Below are 26,336 nucleotides of genomic sequence, written 5' to 3'. Positions count from 1 at the left end.
GAACTGCCCCCAGACCAGACGGACGGGCTCTTTTTTTTAGCCATTCCATATGCATGTAAGTGTGGCACGGAACGGAACGGAACGGAACGGAAGGAGCAGGGCTTAGGGCTTGCGGACAGACATGTTTGCCGAGCGCGTGTTGCCTGCCAAAGGATGGAGACAGGACAGAGGAGCTCTGGCTTCTGCTTCAAGTTTGATTGAGTGCTCCTCTGGTTGATGGCCGCATTTCGAATCGAGTTAAAACGTAGCAAATGACTTAAAAGTGCCAACTATGCGATGCTTAGCCATGTCTCTGTCCCTCCATCCTCCGTCTCCATCGTGTTGCATGCCACATGGAGTGGGTGTGGGTGTGGGTGGGATCTGTGCAGTGACAGTTATTCACTTACATAGTGGCACTTAGTTATAGACGAATGCATGGCAGGGAGCAAGGAAGAGGGGCCATGGAGCGAACGTGCACAATCATTGCGTCAGTCACGTTTTGAATTGAAGAAAATTCATCAGACAATTTCGACTGGGAGACACGAGAGAACAGCTTCTTCCTGCAGCTCCTTTTCCACTCAAAACACTCACACACTCTCCAGTTCTTTTGGGTTTTGGGTTGCAGCTTAAGTTAGAGGTAGGAAGGGCTCTGGACCCACGGGCACTTTGTATTCCGTTGAATGGGTCTTACCTCAGAAATAAGCCAAATTGATTGAATTAAATTGCGATTTTTATGCGTGCATGATTGCATTGATGAGCCACTTCTCCCTTTTCACTTTTTATCCCCCTTCCTGTGTGCAACACTTTCACTCACTCCTGACTGCCGCTCGTCATGTTTTATTGTTTGCAATTTCCAATTTATAGTTCCTGCCACATTTTTTATACATTTCCCTGCTGTTTCTGGATGGTTTATTGTGCGCATCAAATGCATTGAAATGGCAGCTTTAAACCGCTATATGGGATGCTTTTGAGCGCGAATGATTTGCACATACTCGCAGCACTCGTTGCCAGCAAATTGAATAGTTACGAATAATTTGTGGACGATTCTTTAATGGGTTTTGAATGTGCGAAAAAAACTGAAAGCTATTATTGGGACAGGAAACGAACAGCTGCGAACAGGGGGTCGGTGCTTCATTGGTTGATTAATTCAATTGCGAAATGCAGTTAATACTTGTAATTAAATTGAAGGTATACTCTTTGTGCTAACAATTACCCAAGAAAAACAGAAGAGCCCGCAAAAAGGACCCGCTCTAGCTTCAACGAAAGTCTGTGGCTAATTTTCTACCTGGCTAATTCCATGTATCCACATGACACAGAAGGCACACGTTCCCTTGACTCCCATCTGATTGGACAATCCCTGCTGCTATCCACGTACAGCTAAGCCACTTTTTTTTGCTCCCTGTGCGATAAGTCAGCGGCAGGGAAGGACTTCTGCTCCTGTCTGATAATATTTTAACTGTAATTCAATCGAAGTCGGGTGCAGTGGACTCTCACGGAGGGGCACTGCGATTGGTGTGGGAAAAATGTTAAAGTGAATGGCAAACAAAGAGAATAAAAGTCCACAATGCAGTGGTAATTACAAGTCAAGTCGAATCGCGTGGCATTGGAGTGGGTGTCGATTCTTATTTGCTCCGCCAGTTGCTAGTTGTCGGATCTGATACGTGGCGGCTGCCGTCTGACGGTGGCCATCGATGACGTGGCGCAGCTGTTGGTGCCGCAGTGCCAGGCACGCGCTGGAATAGGGTTTCCAGGAGCAGGTAGGACTCCCCATTGAGCACCTCCCCCTCCGAAAATCACAACATGGCGTACAGCAGCTCCTCTTCCCTGGGGCCATGCCATTTAACTGGCTGCCGGGATGGCTGGGCCCAGCCCCGCGGGACACTCTACAGATAGAGCGAGCACGAAAGTACGAGAAGGAAAAGGAGTATATGAAATACATTTCTGCCCCGCAATCCTTTTGTTTTTCCTGCCTCTTGGCTCACATTTTCTTCACCTGACTTCGTGCAGAGCTTCCCTTTTCTATGTTGTGTGTGTTATAAATTTTAAAAGTACACACACGTGCTCATGTACCCGAGATAGCAGGTCCTGGCATGCACAGCTGGCTGCCTGCCATTGCTGCCGCTGCCTGCTGCTGCTGCTGCTGCTGGGGCTATCTCCTGGGGGCAACTCAAAGTGGAAATGTTTGCCTTATTAGTACATTCAGCAGTAAAAATGTGTTAATCTATAAACGTGTGTGCGCCTCACTGCCCAAAAGGGTCTCTACCTCTACCTCTACCTCTCTCTCTCTCTCTCTCTCTGTGTCTGTCTGTGTCTGTCGTATCACTATATTATTTTACATGGCCCGCGAGAATAGGAAGCGGCCAGATTTCAGGGGTTCATTCGCTGGCTCGCTCGCTCGCAGTTCTTTAATGAATTTATCGCGTGTCGGGACCACGTTCCACATGCATTCGCCTCGTATGCCCCGACGGCCGTTAAGCATGCGGCAAGTACAAGGACACGCAGACACTACAACTCCCTACACGGCCGCCGCACCTCTACATCATCTACATCCTGCCTGCTTCATTAAAACTATGTGCTTTTAATGTTTGCTGCCTGGGCAGAGATACGAGAGATGGCTGCCACAGCCAGTGCTACTGCTCCTCTGCCACCACCTCTGTCTGGCTGTCAGTTCCGACAGGTGCCACGGCCATGCCCAGGCCCAGGCCCAGGCAAATGTTGATGATGATGTTTCTGATGGAGGACGAGGAGCCGGTGCCACTTTGAGCCTCCTGCCATGTAAAACATTAAAATTTGACAGCTTTTAATGGGAAGAGCCGAAGCGGCTGTAGCAGTGGCTGTGCTCGGGGGCAGTGGGAGCCACAGCTGGCTGAATGTTTCCGCGCTTCCTGCTGATGACGGCTTTTAATCGCTCGCTGCATAACTGATTACCGAACAGCCCTGCCCTGCTCCGATATAAATCATCTTGCAACCACAACCAGAAATGCCACTTGGCATGCATCCAACACAGGGAAGGGAAGGGCAGGGGCAGCAGGATCAGGACTAGTGGCAGTGGCGGCAGGGCAAGTGGAACCCTTGGCACTTTGGCAGGCGAATTATTGTTTTCCAATTAATAAATGTCAATTACGTTGGAGGCACGAAGGCGCCCACAAACAAGGTCAGCGACCAGCGGACCAACCCCAAGCTACCAATCAGGGTTTATGCGCTCCGCGGACTCACGAACTAGCCGAAAATATGGTCACATTTTAAGCGGAATAATATTCATAACTCAGAAGAGTATAAGCCGAAAGAGCAATTTATTTCCCCAAGATGTAATCAATGGACTCCATAAAATGTACATACATATTTCCCTGATCCACTGCCTGTAGGTATACACACTCGGATGTACATTCACATACATATATCCAATCCATAAACGTACTGTGACTCGCACAGTGACTGCAATATGTTTTGTACACTTGACCGCTACTGGGCAGCAGCAGCCTCTGGACCGATGCTTTTCCGTTTTGGGTTCTGTTCTGTTCGGCTGCTGCCTCTGCTGCTGTCATCTTAAATAAACGACATGGCTGCCGGGGGCTTAGCCCGAAGGTCTGTGTCCATGTCCTGCCACTTGCTGCCCAACTGTCCACCCCACATTCAGTTCCCCTTTGCCCACCCCTCCTTTAGTGCCCCCACTACATATGTGTGTATCCCAGTATGTGTGTCAAGCGTGTGCCTCTTGCAATGAAGCATAATGGACGCTGTAATGGCCCCAAAATGTGAGTGCGTGTGTCTGTGCCTGCTGCATTTGTGTGCGTGTTGCTGCAGCATATGTAAATGCAATTTGCAACATTCTTGCACAGTTTTATGAATTGACAATGATTTCATTTTCGGTTTTGTTTGACAGTCAGGCGGCAGGCAAACTTGTCCCGTCCCCCCGTTTGTGTCAGTGCGTAAACTTATGCCACCTAGTGTGCGATTGTGTGTGCCATGTCATGCCGTAGAAATTGCGTATTTTTATTTACTTTTATGCCACCAGCAGCAGGCAGCAACACATCCATCCATCTCTGGTTCTTGGGCCCAATCCTTGGCCATAATTGCATTCTCACAATTTGTGCCATGCTTTTCCTTTGCTTTGATTACAGTTCGGATTCCTATACGTAAACGCAAAAGTATTCGTGTTTCGTGTCGGTATACAGTTCGTGTACTCCCTGTGTGTGTGTGTGTGTGTGCGTGTTGCAATTGCAGTTGCACTTGTTGTAATTGCAATTTACGCTTGTATTTGTGCACCCAGGAACGCCGGCTTAAGGAGGGAGAGGAGAGGTGTACTTTTCTTTCGCTTTTAGCGTTCAGTTTGGATTTGGATTTGGTTTACGTGCGGGTCTCGTGCCAGGGAGTGCAGTGGTGTGTGTGTGGGAGCTGCTCCTTGAACATTTCCGACTTAAATTATCACCAACTATGAGCCGGCAGCTGCAAATTTGCGAGAATTTGTGGTGCTGTGCAAACTTTTGTGCGGATCCCGAAGCCAAAGGAGTAGGTGTGTGTGTGGCAGACAGAGACAGCCGGAATCCAGAAGCCAGCACGTAGCCACAGCAGCATCCGAGGGGCATATACATAAGGATTTTGGTTTTGGCTTCGCTTTCGGGTTTGCTCTTGTTCGTTCCCCTACTTTTTCCCTCCTCTGCCACGGCAAATGTTGTGCAATCACACTAATGCGCAGCTTGTGGCCAACATAGTGCTACACAAACTTGTTGTTCCTATGCCTCTGATACGAGTGTTCGTACAGGTAGAGGTACAGGTACAAGCTACAGCTACCGACACCGGACAACGACCTGATCCACAGACAACCAGACAGTCAGGCAGCAAAGTTGCACGAGGGCTTTTTATTAACGGTTGCCACAGCAGCAACAGCGACCGATGGGAGACCGCCGTGACCGCTAACAAGGCATGGGATGTGGACCTGGACCACGCTGCGTATGCGCAACGCCAAGCAGTCTATTTTCCACTTGCGAAATAATTAATGACACTAAAACTTGGCGGAAGCCAAGCCTGGAATACATTTCATTACTACGAGATTGGATTTAAGATGATTTCTTTGGAAATTTCTGACTTTTCCTTTGTTCAATATATTCCAAGAAATTACTTTCAAACAAAGTCAAAACAAAGAATTGTTAATGCATATTTTATTGGGAAATTGTTCAAATTTAAAGAGGAGAAACAATAGAAAGCCAATTTTACATCACATTACTTTAACAATTGGTCTTGGAATATGCATAATTAAGCCAGCCAATATCCGTTGATGTGGAAAGCACTTGTACGCCTTTGGGCGTGGCTCGCATATTTTCTTTCAATTATGCGCAATTTGCCTGTTGAGTAAATAAATCTTGGCCATGTGGGGTGGCGCAGTGGAGCGCACCAACCCGAAAACTTGTCCAATGCCACTGCGCACACAAGGGAGTGGAGAATTTTCCAGCCTTCCCCCCACACACATTTCGCATGCATTTGCCACAAAATATATATGGAGCAGGGGTGTGGGTTTGGGCATGCATGTGAACACAGATGACGTCCGTAGTGTAGCCTGTTAAATCATCATGAAAATTTTAAAACCTGCACACACTTCATTGGCCAGGCCTTGGATGGCTGGCTGGGTGGAAAGGGGACCGATCTGGAAAACTTTTCTGCTTTAAAATGCATGAAACTGGGCCCGCTCCCAGCCCATACCATCTCAGGGAAAGGCAAACAAATGCTGCAATCTTAATGGCCTGCTCCTGCTCCTGCCCCCACCCAATTCCCATGCCCAGCCAACCCACTTCACTCCACTCTCCAGGACTCTGTTACACCTCCTCCTTCTCCCCTTGCATTCGACTAAAGGCGTAAGTTATATGCACATTAATTTGCCCCGGCAGCAGCCAAAAGCATTTGTCTTGCCATACGTTAGGATGGGGCCTGTAGCGGCAAATGGGAGAGATCTCTCCTAGAGGAGAGACTGACTCCCCAGCAGATATTGGGGAAACGGAGACGGAGACGGGGACCGAGACCTTCGCTAGGTTGTCGCCTGTCTCTCTGTCTCCCTGTCGCCATTACGCGTACGCACAATGGCGCTAATAAATTAAAAACGAAAGCTAATTTCTGTAATTGCGCACACAACGAGTCAACATCCAGCAAAAACACAATGTCGCTCGGAAAAGCGGGAAAATGCTTTTTTTGCACCATCTACAGATACAGCTCTCGGCATCAGCTCCTGTTACTGCCATTGCCCCTGTTCCTGTTCAGGGTGGGGCGCAATAATGACGGCAAAATGTCATTGTCAATTGGGGTTAGAAGCTCCTGCTGCTGCTTGCCACTTAAGGCACCGAGATTTACGCACTATTGCCGCTCCGCTCCATTTGACATGGAGTATTTTTCACCCTCCCTTCCCCTTTTCATGGCAGCTGTGATTTTTTCAGTAATTAAATTGTGTTATAGGGCACTGGCACAGCCACTGGCAATGTCTTGTCTCGAGTTGTTCTCCTGCGCGCGGGCGACATGGCTAAGCGTAAGCTCCTCCTCGAGTGGCAGCTCCTAAGTAGTTGGATGGGGCATAAGTAACTTACACGTAATTAGCTGCATATTTTATGAAAATTCCATCTCTCGAATGTCCCTCCTTGTCTCTAGCTCTAGCTGCGAGTTAACAAATAGCGACAACAAAGGAACTTGAGCAGCTCAGGGACCCAGAGTCGTGCCAGAGTGGGTCCTTCGAGTACAAGTATCAAATAAATATTTGACTTATATTTCAGGTTCTGACAACAATTTTCGCTTTCTTTTGAGGCAAATTGCAAAAACTAGGCGCTCAAACAGGAAAATATTTGCCCTGTGGTGCGTTTGGAAATTAAATTTTCTCCTTAGCTTTAATTAAATTTTGTGCCTTAAATTTGTAGGTACAATTCTTTAGTTTTTGGGGTGAAAATATGATTTTAATTTGTGAGCAGCTCCATCCATTATCACAGGATAAACGCTTAATTTCGGTTGAATTGCGTGTTCAATTGTGTGCCGAGGATTTGCCTCAAATCGAACATAACTATGCATTGTGCTCCAGCCAGCAAATACATTTCAATATTTTCCGAAATACCAACAGCATTTAGTGAAACTTTGAACTCTGAAGCCTCGAACTCTGAGGCTTATACTCGCACTCGCACTCCCACTCATTGTGTGCAGCAGCAATTGGAATTCAATTTGGAATTGTGTTTGTGGCGAAAATAAATTGTATTTCTAGTCAAAAGGCAAAAAGGATTCAATCTATTTTTGTGATTTGACATCTGTGAAAATGTAGATTTTATTCCCATGCATTCTCCATGCGAACAATATACGGAAAAGACTCTTACGTGCCATCCGCCTAAATGGCTTCAATTGAATTTAAAGTTGAACACACAGATACACACACACGAACTGCAATTGTCTAATTCTCATTGTTAATTCATTAGCAGCTAGTCAGTCAATAGATAGAGACGTGTACTCTGTGTGTGTAGTTTCCATTTGCGGCTTAAGCCAATCAACCACATACGCCCAGAGCTGACTGCAAGTCCCTGGAGTCGGTGGCCGTGGCTGTCTTAACAACGTGGAACAGCTGTCAGCTGCCATAACAAGACCCCACATTGTGGAACACGTGTAATCGGCGCTTAATCAAGATGCATTTCGGGGCGCGCAACTAATTGCAAGGATGCCAGCAAACATGGCTAACTGGGCTCTGTGCAGCGTGGCAGGATTGTTCGGTGAGTTATGAACTTGTAATTGAATATACTAATTATTTACAGCTGTAAGGCTGCCGTTGCTTCTGCTGCTTCTGCTATTCTGTGGCGTTTATAAGATTCGCATTCCAATTATCCTGCAGAGACTGGACTGCATTGGAATTGTGACCACAATGAAGCAGAAGACCACCGCATGCTGCTGCTGCTGTTGCTTTTCAGATCTCCCTTCGGTTGGTGTCGGTTACGGTTTTGGGCTATGGAATTTGCTTTCTTCAACTGACTTTGGGACTCATAAACATCTCAATTTTCAGACGTTTTATCTAAGCGACAAGTTAAATGACAAGAATTAAGAAAGACCTGATATCATATTGCGACTATGAGATACTTTGGCCTGACTTTAGCCTGGTTTTGGCTACCTTCTGGCTGTTGAATATACCCCTGTCACTGTACGTCTACTGAGTACAAAAATTAGGCATATAAATTTGCTCATTTCACGCTGTTTTGGGGCTCGAGGCAGCTCGTTAACCTCGCACCTCCACTACACCTCCAACTCCAGCTACAGTTTGGCAAATACACAGCCGCAAATGGCGAAAACCTAAGCGAAAGAGCAGTCCAGAATGAAACGGAAGGGAACAGACCTAAAAAAAGACCCCCAGGCATGTTTCACTCGTAAATATATAGACCTAGGCAGCGCTGCTCTAGAAGAAAACTAATATTCATTAAATATTTGAGCAGCAGTAGCAGCAGCCGCGGAGGACCGGCAGGAGGAACAGGTTGGAGCAGATCCAGCTCCAGGTCCAGGGTGCAGGCATTTTACGTTTGAGTGCTTCGAGAAATTTATTTGAAAGATTAATATCAGCAAATTGCAGAACAGTTTGTATACAATATTTAGTTGCTGTCATGCTGACTTCCTGCCTGCCACAACGCCTTGCCTCAACCGAAAATATGCATTTGCAATTGCATTAAATTAAGTTTTCCCAGAAATATGTACTCCGCAGTCAAGCCACACTTTTCCTACGGCTTCTCCTGCTTCTCCTGCTGCTGCTGCTTTCCTGCTGATGATTTTTGAGCTACCTGCAGAATGTGAATTTTCCCTGAATGCACTTTCCAGGATTACATGCAAAAAGTATAGGTAAAAATATGAAGGATGAAGGGAATGGGAATGGGAATCGCTGCAAACCATCAATCTATCCAGAGAGGTGGCAGATCCTGTAGGCGTTTCACTCACATTTTCATTGCTTTTCGCTGCGACCTCGAGGACAACAATTTGATTTGAATGCGTAATCGAAACGTATTGTGACGATGGCAAATGCGAAGCTCGTGGATGATATGCAAACCACACGCAAGCACACAGATCCAGGTATGTGTGTGTATATTCTTCCTGCACACACATAGCTACAGATACAGGAGATTCACAGAGATTCCAGCAAAACGAATACGAATACTCGCACAGAACGCTGACAGCGCGCACGGCTGGCGTGGCAAATATTTTTGCTGCGATTTTGGAACGTGCAAGAATAATCGTTTGAAATTCAATTGATGACATGATTTGGCAGCCAGCGAACAGTCGTCGCACAGGTGAACAGTGGGAACAGTTGAACAGGTGAAGCCCCCACATCATACCTGGCTGTGGCTGTGGCTGAAGCGGCGGCAGCGGAGGCGTGGCTCTGGAAACGTTTTTCATCAATCTTAGTGGAAATTGCAATTTTGTGGTGCATCGCATATTCGAGTGCGAAAGCATAAGTGTGTGAAAAGAGAGTGCCAAGAGTGGGGAGAGGCGGGAATGACACAGCAGGTGGTAAAAACAAAACGCCAGCATCAGCAGCATGCAGCATGGAGCAACCTGGCTGTGGTCGTCATTGGTTCTCCTTGTTCGCCGGTTTGCAAAACAAAAACAGTTTTTCAGCCACAAAAGTTTCCCTCCTGTCGTCGTGGCATTTAGAGTCATCGGCATCTTTGGCCAGTGTGTGCACCAGTGCCATGTGGCAGAGCATTTTAAATGCTCGAAAACAATGGCAGGGAGTCGAATGGTCCATACCATGGTAAGGATAAGGCAAGTATCATAAATCGATGGCTGAGGAGAGAATACTAAAGGCTGCCTCAAGAGCAAATCAAAGAGTAAATCTCTGCCACAGTCTCATCATGCTCTTGCTACCCTGCATTTCAAAAAAAGGCAAGCCACACCCAGCACACAGAGCAAAAAACAAAACAAAAAAATGGGAGAATGCAGAGGAGAATGCTCGAAAAATCGACATTCAAAAATGAAACGAAACGTGAGACGACGACAACGACTGCTTGTCATTCTCCACCTCACACAGATACTGCAGAGATATGCATCTGTGTGTGTGTATGATAGGTATGTCTGTGTGTGTGCTCTGCATGAATTGCAATTGTTGTTGAAAGCATTTGCATGTCACTCGATTGCATTGTGTGCACCTGTATTGGCGTTGTCAACGCGTCCGCGATGCGCCCTCCGTCCACTCCCTCACCCTGTTTGCGGAAAACCCTGCAGCTTGCCCAACTAGTTCCCTCCGTTGCCCTGAAACCACCGCCCATTGTTACCTTTGAACAATTTCTAGTGGCACATATTTAATGCTGCATGCTGGCGTTCTATATGCATGAGAATATGCCAAGAATATGCCAGAGACCGTCCATGGCGATCGCCCATTGTTGTGTGGCCCAAAAGACGATGCGAAAATGAATTGGCAATGTTGTGAGCGGGGCACCATATTGCGCATACGCCACGGCAGCCATAAAAGCAATAGCCGGGAGAGCGATTGATGGCGGATGGGGAGACAAACACAGTCCCAACCCAACCGGAAACTGACATCAACAGGCAACAGGCAACAGAAGACTTAAGTAAGCAAAAACTTAACCGAAACGTAACGAGGAGCAGCCGCAGCAGCGGCAGCAGCAGCAGCTGTTCCGAGGCAGCTTGCTCGGGCGGAAGGCAAACAAAATACGAGTATAATGCAATAAAATAAAATATGGGCAGAGGTAAGACAATATGCCAACGCTCGCAAGTCAAACACTTCCTGGGGGAGTACAGAGTGAGCGAGAGCGGGAGAGCGAGAGAGAGTGGGTAAAGCTCAAGTTGTTGCAACTCAGAAAATTTGCACATTGCATACGATTTGCATTGCACATCATCCCAAAATAAAGAAGATGTGGAAGCCCCCGCTCCTCCGCCCTGGTGGAAAATCACAAGATTATTATGAAGGCAAGACCGAAGCGGTTACAAACAAGGGGAAACCGTACTCCTTTGGTAAGTTTTAAATATGGAAATAAGCAACAAAAGTTGCCCTCAGTTTTCCCTCAGTTATGGCATGGAATGATGACTAAACTTCCTGGGCTCATCCTCAAACCAGCGCTCGACAAGTCAACTGAAACTTCGCCCAACGCTCAACGAGCAGAGTGCAGGGGGCGTTGTGGAAAATTGTTCATTTAGTTTGAGTTTGTATTAAGGAATTGTGTAGATATTTAGAAGGGATAGAGAGAGTAGAGAAATTAAGCCCAATGTGGAATATAAAGTGTGTACGATGATTTCATTAAAGTTTAATAACATTTTTAGCTATCTTCACAATTCGATGGCATTTCCCAGTGCACAACAAACAGAAAAGAAAATGCCTCCATTCAACAGATAGCTTTGAAATTCTCTGGACACTATTCAATGAATTTCTGTTTGCCCGTGGAAAATATTTCTCAGTCATTTGATGTCACAGCTCGCTGTTGCCACATTTTTATATTGCATTTTTCAATAAACTTTGCAAATTGGCTCCAATTGCATCAATATGTTTGAATGTCAGAGCTAAATGTTTATCCAGCTAGTATTTTTGGGGTTTTGGCTGCAGCATTCAAATTGAATTAGTGGAAAGCAAACAATACAATGCGCCGTGCAACAATTGCTCAAGTTTGTTCCGCATAACTTTGATGGCAGCCTGTGGCTGATGGTGGCAAAGGTTACAGAGAGAGGGAGATTCGCACATACCATCACATGCCATGCCCTGCTGCTGCTGACTGACTGGCTGGTTGGCTGGTTGGCTGGAACACAAAGCAAATGCAGTCATCGCGAACTGAAATTAATTAAAAGCTTGTCTAAGCCCAACTGCCACGGCACTCGTCATCGTCATAGCCAGTGCCATTGCAGCAACTCGTGTTACCATCTCGAGCCAGAGCCAGGGTACCAGGGTGCTCTGCCAGCAGCCTCCAGCCCCATCATCGTTGCTCTTCAGGTTTGCGCACTGTTGGATTTGGTTTTCCCGGGAATCGCGAACGCACAAAGACAAAGCCTTCAACACATGTCGGATGTCAAAGCAAATTAGAGGGAACGCTTAAGCCCTAGGACTTGTCTAAGTCTCCTCCAGCTCTCCTCCCTCCCTTCCTACCACCCTCTCGCTGTCGAACCCTGCGAGGCCATTCTACTGCCATTTGCGAGCCGGGCTGGGGATCGTTGAATTTATGCGAATTTAAAAAATTCGGCCTTAGCCATAAAAAATCGTCTCGCCGCACATAATTTTTCAGTAGTTTGCCCTTCGAAATTGCCTCGAATCGCTTTTGGTTTCGGCTCAGGCCCAGGCCTAGACCATCATTTGCGTGTTCTATCTGGGCGATCTTAAATGCAAATAAAGAGACCAGGCAAATTGTATTTATTTATCGCTTATTTTCTTGCAGGTCCTACGTCCTGCGTCCTGCCTTCTTCGAACCGAAAAAAGGGACAAATATTTGCCAATGTCAGAGGGCCGCAAAGTATGCAAAACAGCTTTGACTAACACCTACAAAGAACCGAACAGCACAGAGCACTGAATAGTGGGCCACGGCTGTTGACATTGCTTTATCTTCGCCCACACACACACACACACACACACACAGATACTCAATGTGCAGAAGTGTGCGTGTCTGTATGAGGGTCATGATGATGACAATTGTGCAAAAAGCATTTCACTGGCCAACCAAACAAAGTGGAAATCCAAAAGAAAAATTGCTCAACAACAGTGAAAGAGCGGGCGGACAATAAATGCTGCAGACAAATCCAAATCTTATCAACTACACTGACAGCGGTTGGTTTCGTTTCTTGGTTGTTGCTCCACTTTGGCCTGCTAGAGAGAGAGAGAGCGTTCCAGGGTCCTTGGGGTGCCCTTTCAATCCCTATCCAGTCTTTAGCTCTGGCTTTGAGTAGGGATATCAGGCGGATAAGCGAGACAAAGCTGTTGGAAGCAAACACACAGAGATTTTCGTGTTCAATTGGGTGTCGCTTTGTTTGCCAAAGGTCGGTCGATTGTCTACACGGTATTAGCTGAGTCTAATCCCCGCTTTCTGCCTGCATTTACACTCGTCTTCGTGTGTGTTCTCTTCTATTATGCATGTGAAGACAATGCTTGCGCCTTGTTTGCACCGGACATGCATGCATCAGAGCCTCTGCCTCTACCATCTACTCACTCATTCATTCATTCACTCCTTCATTTGCACATTTATATGAGGCATTTTCATAGAATTGTATTTTCTTTCATTCGTTTTGGGCCGCCTCGGTACCGCTTTTGGGATATTTACGCTCCATTGTTTGTCGCTCAGGCGGAAGCATAAAATTGTTTGCCAGATAACAGTGATAGACATTCAGAGAAAAGGGACTCGAAGGCACAGACACACACACACACACACACACACACACACACACACACACACACAGAGACTCAAAGAGAACGAGCGACATGGAGACATCATTGAGTAAAATGGTTTCCCCATCCCAAGGCCCGTCCATTGAAACTTATTTTTATGGCAGCACTGTGGAATAATCACGTTCAAATTGTTGCAAGTTCCCCTGTTGCCTGCACCACCTGCACAGCCCCTGCAGCTAATCCACAGACGATTGCTGCCGTCAGCAGGTAAACGATCATCGCAAATGTAAAATATACTTTCGGTGGAAAACTTTAAACTTTTTGTTGAGTTTTGTTTTTTTTTCAGAACAGTTTTCGGTTTATTTTCGGGTGTTTATCCGTGCCCTTTTCGCTGTCAGACGTCTGACGGTGTCGCCGTCCCGTCTAGCTGTGCGGCACTTTCAAATTTATGGTTCATTGAATCCGCATGAAAAACAGTCAGACAGATGGAGGGACAGCGCATAGAATGGTTTGGGGTAGATGGAGGATGGTCGGCTAAATGGAAAAACCAAAAATAAGAATTGAATTTATTTCTGCTTTCGCCAGAACAACAGAAACATCAGCAGCAGCAGTCGGGAAATGGCTGCTGACTTTCTGTGAATCTCTCAACTTATTTCAAAGATTCAAATGACAAACAGCAGCAGCAATGGCAATGGCAATAGAAATAGAACTCGCAACAACAATAATAAAATCCACAAACTGCAACAATCATCCAGAGATAAAGAGAGCGGGAGAGGACGACTATTTTTAAGTTAACATAAATATTTCCACAGAAATTCAATGGGAATGATGGAAATAGAAGGGCAAAGAGGAAACATCATCCACCCTGGATGACTTCCCATTCTCCTCCTCGCTGACGAATGCAGCGGAAAATCATTAAGGTAAGAAAAAATAATGTCTCAAAGGGAAAACTAATGCAATAAAGCAGAGCGTGTGACAACAACGTTCAAAGCAAACGGCAACAGGCGAATGGCAAATGGAAATGAAGCTGGGGATGGCACAAACAGAAACGGAAAGGGAATCAGATTGCAAATATAGCGGAATATCAGAATAAATAAAGTCAAGAGAAGTTTTAAAATAATTAAATCGTTGAAAGCGATACTTGAATCAAAGCGTTATTCAATTATAGAAAAAACTTGGAAAACTTTACTGTAAACTAAAAGAATATTTCTGAATAGAGGAAGGAAAGGATAGCTAAGGAGCTCTTTCAATTATCCGCAGAAACTTTAAAGTTAATAGAAAAATTACTATTCTTTGATATTTAAGCCCCAATCAAATACATTGAATCTCTCAATTTTCAGTAATTAAACAGGAAATTGCCGCTTTACAGCATTTCCACGAAAACACCTCTCCCGAAAAGGGCAGAAAAACAAGTTAAGCAGGGCCAAAATGGGAGTCCTGCTGCCTGCCATTAGCGGAAATGCATTGTTTGTGTGTGAGTTGCAAGTAGTTTGAGTGGGCAGGGCAGGAGAGGGTAGAGGAGAGTGCCAAGCATTAGATGCAAAGAACTTGTGGCACAAAGGGCACTCACAACCCGACAACTTCATTCCCCGCTGTCAGTTCACGCTGTTGGCTCTGTTGGCAGCGAACTTTGCCTTGGACACTTTTCTCCGCCCATCGACACGATGTAGTCAGAGCGCCACGCCACTCAAAAATATCTCAAAGCACAAGGACTTTTTCGGGATATCAATGTGAAAGGACTGTGCCATAAATTTAGTTTCAACGAAGCAGCACTCAAGCAGCACTGCAGGGGCAAGAACAACAATGATTGAAACTCAAAGAAGAGTCTAGAGTCCAGAGTCCAGTTCTCATTTTTCGAGGAAATTCCATTTCCGTATTTTTATTTGTTTATTTATTTATTTGCACTCTGCGCGTTTCCTTCCCCCTTCTATTTATGATTTCCACTTCGTTTAAAGGTGCGCCTCAAGGAAAATACTGGCACTGCAGATGCTGCCACTTCCACTGCTTCCACCATTTCTGTTGCTGCAGACCAATTACAATTACAGCCGGCAGAACGGAACAAATTTCATTATATTTGCAATTTCCAGTGGCAAAAGTCAGACACAAGAAAAACAATAAAGTTTACCGGGAACTTCCTTACCCGGCAACGATTGACGGCAGAGAAGAACCTTTGAGCCATTGAGTTTTCTGGCTTGGTTAAATAAAAAATTACGAATTATGGCTGGGATAGGCAGAGAGGGAGAGAGACAGACACGGAGACAGACACCTGTGCAAATATTTGCCATCTAATTGAATTTTCCCAATATATGTATATAAAAAAATATCAACTTAAGAAATTCAATTGGAAATGCTGCAGGCAGGCGGCATATCGAGATGTATGAAGGGGGAGTGCAGGCACGATGTGGGGTGCTGTGTGCCACGTTCTGTATAAATTACATCCTCCAGGCACCGAAAAATAAATCCACACAAGCATTAATTCAATTCAATTCAATTTCAAATGAAATTTACAACATTTTGTTGTTAACAATTTTTGGTGGGGTTTTTTTGTGCCCGTGCAACTTTTAGCTGGCCATAACTTTTGGATGCTGAGCTGCAAGTTTATCAAGTGGCAAGCGGAACGAACAATAATAACAGCCCAGCACTCGACATCAAAATTAATAAAGCGAAACTTTATTTGCAACTGCAAATTAAGTAACTAACTCGGCCAAAAGCATTATGGCCAAATTACTTTTTATGAGTTCATTTCCTTTTCAATAGTACGAAAGGGAAAAGAGCGAGCGAGCGTAGCATAGGATTGAATATTGGATTGGAAAAGCGATGGCAGAAAATGTGTTTGCCATTTCTCTCTCTCTCTCACACTCTCTCACTCTGCCGCACAAATAAAAAGCCACTCACTTCAATGAATCGACAAAACTTGAGAGCGAACGAGCAGGCAAGCAGCGGCCAACACAACTCAGCAAAAATGTTGGCCAAAAGGCAGAAGATTGGGTGGCTGGTTGGTTGCTTGTTTCGTTGCCTGTGGGTGGGCACAATAGTCAGCAAAATGTGTGGTCTGCCTCGGCTGTCAAGTACCTGGATGATGTTTAGCTAAGCGCCAAGCGTACGCTGCCGTTGCGTTGCCGTTGCGTTGAGTGGCTGCCCCATAGCCATAGCCATAGCCACAGCCACAGCCGCAGCCTGTATCCAGAGAGTCAGGTCCCAGTGCCCCGCCAATGATGAAATTACAACATTAGCAAACTAATCGCAGCCACTTTAGATGCCAGCAACGTTCTTCTCTGCCGCGTGTGTGTGTGCGGAAAGGCCGACACGAAGCAATATAAATGTCTGGGAAAACAGGGGCGGAAAAACAGGAGCGAATGAAAAGCAAACAGCCACAAAGTTGGTACAGGCACTGGTTTGGCTGCTCGCTTGAAATAAAGCAATTTGAAGCGTGCTGGCCAACGCTCGAATGAAATTAAATAAAATGAAATTCATCAATAAATCTACAGAGACGCAAACTCTGGGGCACACGCACCGGCACAGGGAGAACCAACCATAAATGGCAAGACCCGTGAGTCAGTCAGCCACATCATCGACTGTTTTAGTTGCGGAAATTGTTTGTATTGCCACGGAAATTCTTCTCGTTTAACAGGCCTAAATGAGAGGAGAACTCCGAGGACTCAAACCATTGAAAGTTCAATGAATAAATTCTCAATTGTTGTGTTGGACGCTGCCTGCCCTGCCGCACAAGTGCGCCTCATGAGGCAGCGTGTAAAGTGCACTCGTGGGAATCCAGACAGCAGCAAAGGATGTCGAAGATTCAGTTTCCACACACCCCCCTTTCAAAAGTTTCGTTGTTGTTTTTGGATGTGTGTTTTCCCTCACGTAGCGGCAGGCAGCCCCAAAATATACACAATTTCCCCTCAACCCCACCTACGTGTGTGTGTGCGTGGGCCGTAATCACTGCTCATCAAATTTACACTGGGGAAAAAACCATCTATCTATCGGTTCTCCTTCTATTGATTAAATTGATTAGTTTTTTATGTTATTTCTGGCCCTTTCACATTGTTTCCTGGAGGGTCCTTTTGTTTTTTTATGTGGGCCAACCTTTTTGTTGTCCTTTTCTTGGGGCATTCAGCAGTAGCCCCAACGCACGTTATGTTTAATTGCTGCTCACCGTAAAGTTTAACTAGACCTATAAACAGGGGACTAATAGACGCCATCAAGTCGTTTGCATGATTTATACGCTCCTTCGTGCCTCACTTCAGCTCCTTCCCCCGTTAACAATCTATATATATACGGGATACATAAAAAGGCTGTTAAAACCAGGGCAGGGGCCAGACAGGATTCTCTCTCCCACATGTGTGGACCATAAACTGATGCAGTAATTGAGGCGGGACAGGAATGCTACTCCCACTTCCCCCCAATGGCCGCTTAATCAATACCCAAATCGTAGAAACGAAAGAGCAATAGCAAAATGGCACTGCAATATATGTAGGTACTATATGTATAAATATTTGACGTGCGAGAATGTTTGCCCCATGAAATGGAACAGAAACACAAGGACAACACACACGAGGCAAGTGTCGGGGAGTGGGTCTTTTTGGCAGGCAAGTGAGTTGTTTAGCAGGCGACATAACAATTGCAGATTTAGTGAAATTGCTTTTACTTGGAGTGCGGAGTGCGGACTGCAGACTACAGAGTGGAGTGGAGTGTCGCACAGAGTGTCGTCTTCTCCTTGTCATGGATGGATCTCAATGGTTGTGTAGGAAAGATGCGATGCCCCATGCGTGTGTCCTCGTCAACGTGTTGTAATCAAATGGAATTTGACGTTGGAATTGCGCAAATTGCGCTTTTATGTAGGCTGTCGATTTGTTCTCACGTTCTCTGTCTCTAGCTCCCATTTCCTCTTCTACTTTGTACAGTAGAACCTCCCTAGGTGGGACATATATCTATTCTATTAGTTTAAGTATCAGTTGAATGATGATTTTCGACTAAATATTGAATGTTTCAAACTAGAACAAAACACTTTTCTTGGGTTCTACTGTACTTCTGGGCCCCCGAACTTCTGTGCAGCACATCTGTCAAATGGTTATTCAGCCTTTGTTCTAGAAGGGCGGAGCCAAACTCCTCCCCAAAAATTAGCGCCCAGCCTTTCAAATTGAAAACGTGAACCATGCGGTTCATTGGTAATTCATTTATGCGCCACATTTGCTATGCCATGCCCTGCCCTGCCATGCCATGCCAGCCGGTCTTACAGTCCTCTGGCAGAGTGAGTGAGCCTATGTGTGTGTGTGTGTGTGTGTATCCTGACGACTGGTCGTAGACCCTGGACTGCTGGTCCCGGGCTCTCCTTGTGAGCTGCAGGTGTTTCGCATAAGAAATGGCCCTGATGCCCGTCGATAGCAGGCCCCGGCATTGGATGTAATTTATACTTTTCGCCAGTCGCTTGAAGTTCCGAGAGATGGGCCTGGGCACAGGATACAGAACGAGGACGAGGACCACGCACGACTTGACGTCATGATAATGTATCGAATTCATTTTCCAGCTATTTTGCTTGTGCCTTGTCTGGAGGAGCCGTGGGCCATTTTGTTTGGCAAATATCACAAAACGCTTTCGACACATTCCCCATTCATACTCAATTACCTACGTGGGTCCCCCTCCTTCTACGCTTCGCCTTGTTTTTTTTATGGCCAGGTGCACGTTGCCAAGTTTCTGCGAGAGAGAAACGCTACTCTGGTAGATCCTCCTTCAACGTACTCCTCCTCCTCCTCGTCCTGCTGATGCTGATGCTTCTCCTCCACGTGCTCCTGCTTCTGCTTCAGCTTTTGTGTGTGTTTCCATGTTCTGTTTGAGTTGTTGGCCCTGCCAGCCGTTCAATGACTTGGCCAGAACGCAAAGTTTGTTGCAAATATTTGACCAGTGGCCAAACGCCATCATTCCTCGTTTCCGCTCCTTCCCCTTCCACTGGCATTCTGCCTGCGTTCTTTCGGGCCAATGCATTTATTTATTTGATTTATTTTTTTTCGTTTGCTCCAACGGCAAAGGCAAAAGCAAACACAGACCGAAAGTTTTCCTCAAATATTATTCACGAGAGCACATGCAATTCCTATGCACCGGACCAGTGTCGAAAATATTCATATTAAAACATGTGAGGCAATTACTTTTATGAAGTGTGGCACTTGCACCACCGCCACCACCACCACCGACGACTGCCATCGTAAATTCTACTTTTTGGTATAATTTGCAACGCTTCGAAATTGGAAATTGGAAACGGAATTGCGACTGATTTGAAGTGCTGGGCCCCAATGGACAAAATGAACCCCAGCGAGACGTGGGTCAAAGCTAAATAAATACGGCGGCCTTTTCCACTAAATCAATCATAATCAATATTTAAATTGGCAAAACATTGAATGCGCGCAAAGGGAAATAATTGATTAGTTCCCAAAAAAGAAAAAAAGGAGAGGCTCCATACACACACACACACATTTCGGCGATGCTGAACTGTTTCCGGCAGATTTCTACAAATACGAATATGGAAAATAGAGAGCCGTGGCCATGCCCCACTAGCAGGTGCCCAATTCGATGCCACAGAACACGCAAATGCACTTAGAAAGAATTGGCGGGGCACAGGCAAAACTGATTGATTGATTGACGGCTGGATTGATCGAGCGTGAAGCGATTAGTTCGATTCTAAGCGAAAGCGATGCTAACTCCTCTTGTCGCAGCCTATTGTCGGGAGGTTTATTTGTGGCTAAACTCTTGCTAAAAATATAAAAGCCATCGAGACAATGTATCGGGAGGGATTAAGGGATTATCCCTATCAATCCATCTATCTACGTTATACGAAAAGGCAACGAGACTCGTTTTTTTCCAGAATCTTCCATGTGCTTACCTATTGTTTTTGGCTTTTGATAAGGCCAAGAAGTTAAGGTTTTTACCGTCGTTAAGTCAACTAATTTTCCATCGACATATTGGCGTAATTCAATTGAAATTGTTGTGTATGTCGAAGTCATGCAGAAGTCAGCACGCGCCAAATGTCAAGCCGAAAAATCACTAAAAAAATTTCGGCTTATATGATTTGTTTTTATACACTTCTCTGCAAAAGGGTAGTAATATTTTCAACCCTGATAATTTAACAATTAAAAAGGATCAACGAACCTTTCTAATCCCTCAATAAATTGTTAACGGAATTCTTTATCCCATATCTACCTCACAGAATAATCAATGTGAAAGAGTATCCACAATCTCTGTCCAGCGAAACAATAGTTTTCCTCTCTAGTTTGCGTTGGGCTCTGTGTTCTGTGTGCTGCGGCGGCAGCTGCTGTGGCAGGTTTGAAGAGTATAGTTCGGAGAGCCGCTGGGGCGCCATCGCTTTGGCATTGTCGTCAATGTTTATTTGGGCGAGGTTTAATTATTTTTACGCCCACCTGGCTGGCAGTGGCAGTGGCACGCCCTAAGCGGAAATTGCATAGTGTCGCTATCGTTGCTGTCGTCGTTGTTGCTGTCACAAGTTGCCGCCTTTTTGTTTTATTTTAATTGAATTTTGAAATATGTCCTCGCTGTCGATCCTCTTCCTGGCAGTCCCACACTGCCCCTCCTATTTTTTGTAGCTCCCTTTTTTTGTAGCCTGTGTTTTTTATTGTTATTTGTGTGTTTTTTTGCTCATGTTTCATTCGATTCGGTATGTATTTGCTGCACCGAAAATGCAATTAATTCGAGCACTTTTTGAATTGTGCTATGGCTTCCCCACCCCAGCTCAGCCCTTTTCCCAACAGTTATTTGTTGGCATTGCTGCAATAAATTCTCAAAGCTTTAAAAATAAATCAAATACATTAAGGGCTCTCTCTCTCTCTTCCTATCTCTCTCTCTCTCTCTCGGTGCATGTGACAATTGATTATTAAATTAGAATTTGGGTTTGGCAATGGCCTTCATTCCTCTGAATTAAATTGTTTTAATCTGCTGACGCACGTGTCGTATTCCTAATTTGTTCTATTTTCTACATGATTGATCCGCACGCCTGCTGCACAAATGTTTAAATAAAATAGAGTATATTGTCATTGACCGCAAGTCAAAGCAAATTTGCGCTCAAAGGCCAATTAGGTACGAGGCCAGGCCTGCAGTTGATGCAGCTGCCAGCATTTTGAAAGCTTTTCGAGCTGCCTCCTAAGGGATGATAAACCATATGGATGTGTGCGACTGGGCGGACAACTTGTTGAGTGTTTTTCTTTTCGCCAAAAGTGGCTTCTCCTCGAGAAACAGCTTCATACGAAATAGCTTTTAGATAAAACATGTTTTTCCGCAGGAAAAGAAAACAACAAAAAATACAACAAGTAGAAGAAAAACTATTCCCCAATGCAGTGGCTGCTCAGGCAGCGTAAAAGTATTTGAAAGGAAAGCCGATTTAAGTTTCCTGCCAAAACTCTTCAGCTTTCAACAGTTTATTGAGTTTTTCCTCACACACACACCCGCACATATTTGTTCATTTATTTAGTACACACTTTTGTGTGTGTTCTGATGGATGCGTCTCGAGGAGAATTAAGTTTTCATTTCGGCCAAGGCTTTTCGGCCACAGGCATGTACGTCCACAATATTGTTTCGGGCCATAAATTGTTTAGCGGAGAAGAGTTTTGTTAATTGAAAGAAAATGCAGTCCACACAGAAAATGCAAAAAAAGGGAATGGGCGTGGGCGTGGGAACGGCAACGGGAACGGACAATTATGTGGCATGGAAAGGCAGGCACAAACAAATGCCCAACAATTAACTGTGGCAACAATATAAAGCGGAACTTAACTTGGGGAAGCCGAAGCCCACCCAATCGTAGTTTTGCCCCTAGGGGGTACTTACCGCTCATCACAATCACGACGAGGAGCAGCACCCTGGCCACGCAGATGCTGTGCGCCTTGTGGAGTGGCATGGCGATGGCCACGATGCCTGGATGATGGCGGCGACAGGAACAAGATGCGGAAGTGCAGTGAGCCTGGACGATGGCCTGCTGTCGAGTGGGTGTGGCAGCTTTATCTTTTTGTTCTTGTTGTCTCTCGCTGTGTGCCTGCGTCTGCTTCTGCTTCTGTTTCTGCTTCTGGGTCTGTGTTTTTGTGTCTATGCCGACAGCAATAACCAAGTTAGCAGAATCATCATCGGGTTGCTGGCAGAAGCAGCGGCTGCAGCTGCAACAACGTCATTATCGGGCATCCCGGCTCTGTCTCTGGCTTTCTCTATTAACTTGGCCAATTGCCAGGGCCCCAGACAGGACAGACAAAGCCTGGATGGCGCTGGCTGCCTGGATGGCTGCTTACTGCTTGGCGTTTGCCGTTTGGCTTTTTCTATTTGCCGCCTCTGTTTTATGGCCAGGCTCGTCGTAGTCCTCCGCTTCTACACGAATTGTGGCCTGTAAAGAGCAGAAAAGAGGGAGAAAATGAATTCTGTTAGTGGACTGACGCGAAAGTTATGGCAACTGACAAATCTGGCTAAATGAGGGATGGGGGCATGGCAGCATGGTGGCTAGGGGGCTAGGGGGAACTGCTGGGCTGCCGCAAGACAAGAGAACTGCTTCCTAAAAGTCAAATGCACTCATTGGCTGTCTCCTGCAGCAACCGTTTTGTGCAACAAAATCCAAAAACGACAACGGAAATGAGCAAAACGATAATGGAGCCGAGCCATGCAGCCAGCATAATGATTGGCAGCATCTACAGTGGAACCTGATGGCACGACCAAAGGACAAAGAAATCTCTGAAGCATCTCTGACACTGAAGCAACAATCAAATGCAGAAATATCGACATTGATTTTGTGGCTCCATATTTCTGCGAGTAAACAAATTTGATTTACAAAACCAACAGAAATTGAATTGTGGAACAACAAGGTGCTGGAATGGGAGGATGTATTTTTTTAAGGAAAAACCAATACGAAAAAAACAAAAACAAATAACAGAAAAGCCTCGAATACTGGATATATGGGTTATCGTAGTGCTCAAGGCATAAATATAACTGTTTTAGGTTTCCTAAAATCTAAAGACCAAATCTAAATTTAAATCTTTCAACAGTACTATTTTTGATGAGCATAAATTCCAGTATTATAATAGTTCTCGACTCACTACTCTCTCCGTTTATGTGCACTCCATAGTCCACCTTTTACCCCCCGAAAACGTCCCTCTCCACTGTTCATCGTTTTGCTCGAGGGTCAATTTTTGGTTTTTCATTTTTTCATTCAACTCCGCCATGTGCACAATCTCTGGCCGAAACTCTGTGAATTTAATTTACCAAATATAATTATTTTTTAGCTTTCTGCATAAATTTCACAAGCGACTGCCGCCTGAGCGACTGGCGACGGGTGGGCTGATAACTTTAAACAGTAATTAAGTTAATTGCCTGTCTGCCACGAGGCTTAGTGCGCCTTTGCCTGCCTGCCTGCCACATAAAAGCTCATATTGAATGTGGAAACGCGCTATGATGATCGATTCCCTGGGCATTTAATGTCATAATAATGGCAGCAGGGCGGCACATATTGCGCATACGCCATGTGTGCACACGTGCAGCCGAAAGGAAATTTCGAAAAAATTGTTCCGGCACTCGTTGCCATTATTCCAATGAAGGAGGGATTCATAATTCTAATGCATGCATATTTCTCCCGCTCATGCAAATTAAAGAGTACAACTGTAAAGAAGAATCTGCCTGGTGGGTGGAGCGGCGGGGGAGGGTTATGTACTGTAACGGAAACGGAAGCGAACAGGCAGCAGAAGCAGTCAGCCAGCCAGACAGCAATTTTTTGCTATTATTGTTAGCTATTGGTTACAACAACAACAACAAGAGAGGGTAAGCCCGCACACTGACTATCCCGGCGTTTCTGTGGCAGACTTCAGACTTTGGAAAGCAATTTGCCACGCACTGTCAGTGGAGTTGAACGCAGTGTGGAACATTTCTAATTTTCAGCTACGAGAAGAATTTATACAATAAAAAAGTAAACGAAAACGAAAGCCTGGGCCAAACATTGCCGAAAAAAGCCAGAGAGAGACAGAGAGAAAGCTGCCAGAATTTACATAAATACAGCACACATTCAGCACACAAACAGATACAGAAATATGTATGTACATATACACTCACAGATGCGCATGTAAATGTAAATGGTATCAAACAAAGATTTGCTTTTAGGTTTACGTGTCTCTCGTGCTGCAGTGAAAGTGCTGCTGGTTCCTTCCGCCATTGCTGCTAACCAGACAGCCCCCCAGCTCTTAGCTTCCTTCTCTCAGTGGCAGTCCTTAGCCTCCTTCCCCCAGTTGCAACCCTTGGCCTCCTCGTCTTCATCATAATCATTAAAAATATTTGTGTATAACTCGGAGTATCCTTTGCCAATGCAAATGCAAATGAAAATGTATGTATCTGGAATATCCCCCGTGTTCGTAATAGGCAGAGGGTCGTTGAAGCAAATCTTTAACGATAACTACTGCTAAATTTGAGTGTTTCATGAATAAAACAAAAGGCGCTTTTAAAGAGTGTATTCTAAAGAGGCATTGCATCAAAGAATACATCGTTTAAAACAAGAATTTGTTCAGCAAACAGAGAATTCAAGTAAGTTCGAACTGCAGTAACATGTAAGCCCCTAGCAAACTTAAGCCTTTATGGTAGAGAACATCTGAATTGAAGATATTTCTCAATGGTGCACAAATTAATGTGTAAGCTGTGCGTTACAATACATTTTAGGTGATTGCCAGAGGCGATCTTCCATGAATATTTGTGCAACATTTGATAAGATATCCGTTAAATAATTTATATAACATATATTTTCCATGCATAAATAGCACAAAACACCAAATTCAGACATGATTGATTTCACAAGAATATCGTTCTCATTAATTATTCAAAGCGATTCGTCTAATGATAAGCTTCAATGAAGGGTCAGTGGCATAGAGGTAATTTCCAAGGTGGAAATGTAAGAGAGGAAGTAAGCATTTTGATTTCTGAACTGTTAACAACGTAATGGAATGGAATGCCTAGGCCTAGGCCTAGGCCTTCGAGTTAATCCATTGGATTAGGAATGCCCCTAAATTATGATTCATTTTTCCTGCGAGTTGAGTCTTTCCTTCGCTTGTAATTACTGGCAGGCAGGCAACACAAACAAGAAACCACAACAAAATCGGGAGCCAAATGTATATAACATTATAAAGCAATTTGCAGTAAATCACCCAAAGCGACGCGCGTGTTTATAAATCACAAGCAGCTCCCGAGTCCTTGCCACACAGTTCTCATCCAGTTTTTGTGGTGTTTTTTTTTCAGAGTTCTCTTTGTATCCCGCTGGTAGCAAACCAAAATCGAAATGAATAATTAATATGTCGCGCCTGCTGCAAAGGACGAGGCAGGCCAGACGCAGACATCTTCCATCACGGGACCGACGCGACGGCACAGCGAGAGGGCCTAAAAACAGCAAAAGGAATGAAGAGGAAGACCGTGCGTGAGGCTGAGCATTGGATACCCTTCACGTGTTATCTTTTGTTTACGGAAACAAAAGATTTTCTTTTAGAGAGAAAAACGTAGAATCTGTGGCATGTTTTACACCGAAAATGATTATTATCTGCATGGCAAAACATCTTCTACAATTGATACAACCTTATCTTGCATGAAGAGTAAACAATTTTTGCTGGTCTGCTGCGATGGAAACTAAACAAAAGTTAGCTGGGGGAAACCCACTGTGTGGCAGCCACACAGTGGCAACGGAATCTGCTCACATGAGGCCCGGCGGCGTCTGAGGATCCGTGGATCCAAAGCCAAAGACGAGACATGAGCCGGAGCAAAAACGGTGCCAGAGATTGACAAATTTGCCAGAGCAAATGAAATGCTTGACTCGACTGCGCCTCGTCGACTGCTAAATTTTTCATTTATGACAATGTTTACGTAATTCGACAGCCAAAACAATTTCCCCAGCTACCGCCCCACATCAGACTCCATCTGCTTTTCCACTCTCCCACGCCGCTCTCTTCAGTGGCATTGGGATGGGGACGATGCTCGTACGCAAATGGGCGCTCATTTATTGTCATTCCCCAGGAACGGAACAGAGTTTCCTCTGCCCCACAGCCGA

General features: G+C 45.2%; 1 protein-coding gene across 3 annotated transcripts in view; it reads right to left on the bottom strand.

Moving 5' to 3' along the window:
- Positions 1-26,336, bottom strand: part of LOC117895876 (junctional adhesion molecule A) — a 97,477-nt gene that overhangs the window by 44,973 nt on the left and 26,168 nt on the right. For all 3 annotated transcript variants that reach the window (XR_004648964.1, XM_034803874.1, XM_034803875.1), the window contains exon 2: positions 22,115-22,658. Coding sequence is in view for 2 of the 3 variants with exons in the window: in XM_034803874.1 (XP_034659765.1) it covers positions 22,115-22,184 (70 nt within the window). In the remaining variant the exon portion in view is untranslated. The remainder of the gene's footprint in view (positions 1-22,114; positions 22,659-26,336) is intronic.

This window comes from Drosophila subobscura, chromosome J, assembly GCF_008121235.1.
Source record: "Drosophila subobscura isolate 14011-0131.10 chromosome J, UCBerk_Dsub_1.0, whole genome shotgun sequence".
Classification (NCBI taxonomy): Eukaryota; Metazoa; Arthropoda; class Insecta; order Diptera; family Drosophilidae; genus Drosophila; species Drosophila subobscura.
The sequence above is the reverse complement of the archived record's forward strand: the minus strand, read 5'-3'. Positions and strand labels throughout refer to the sequence as shown.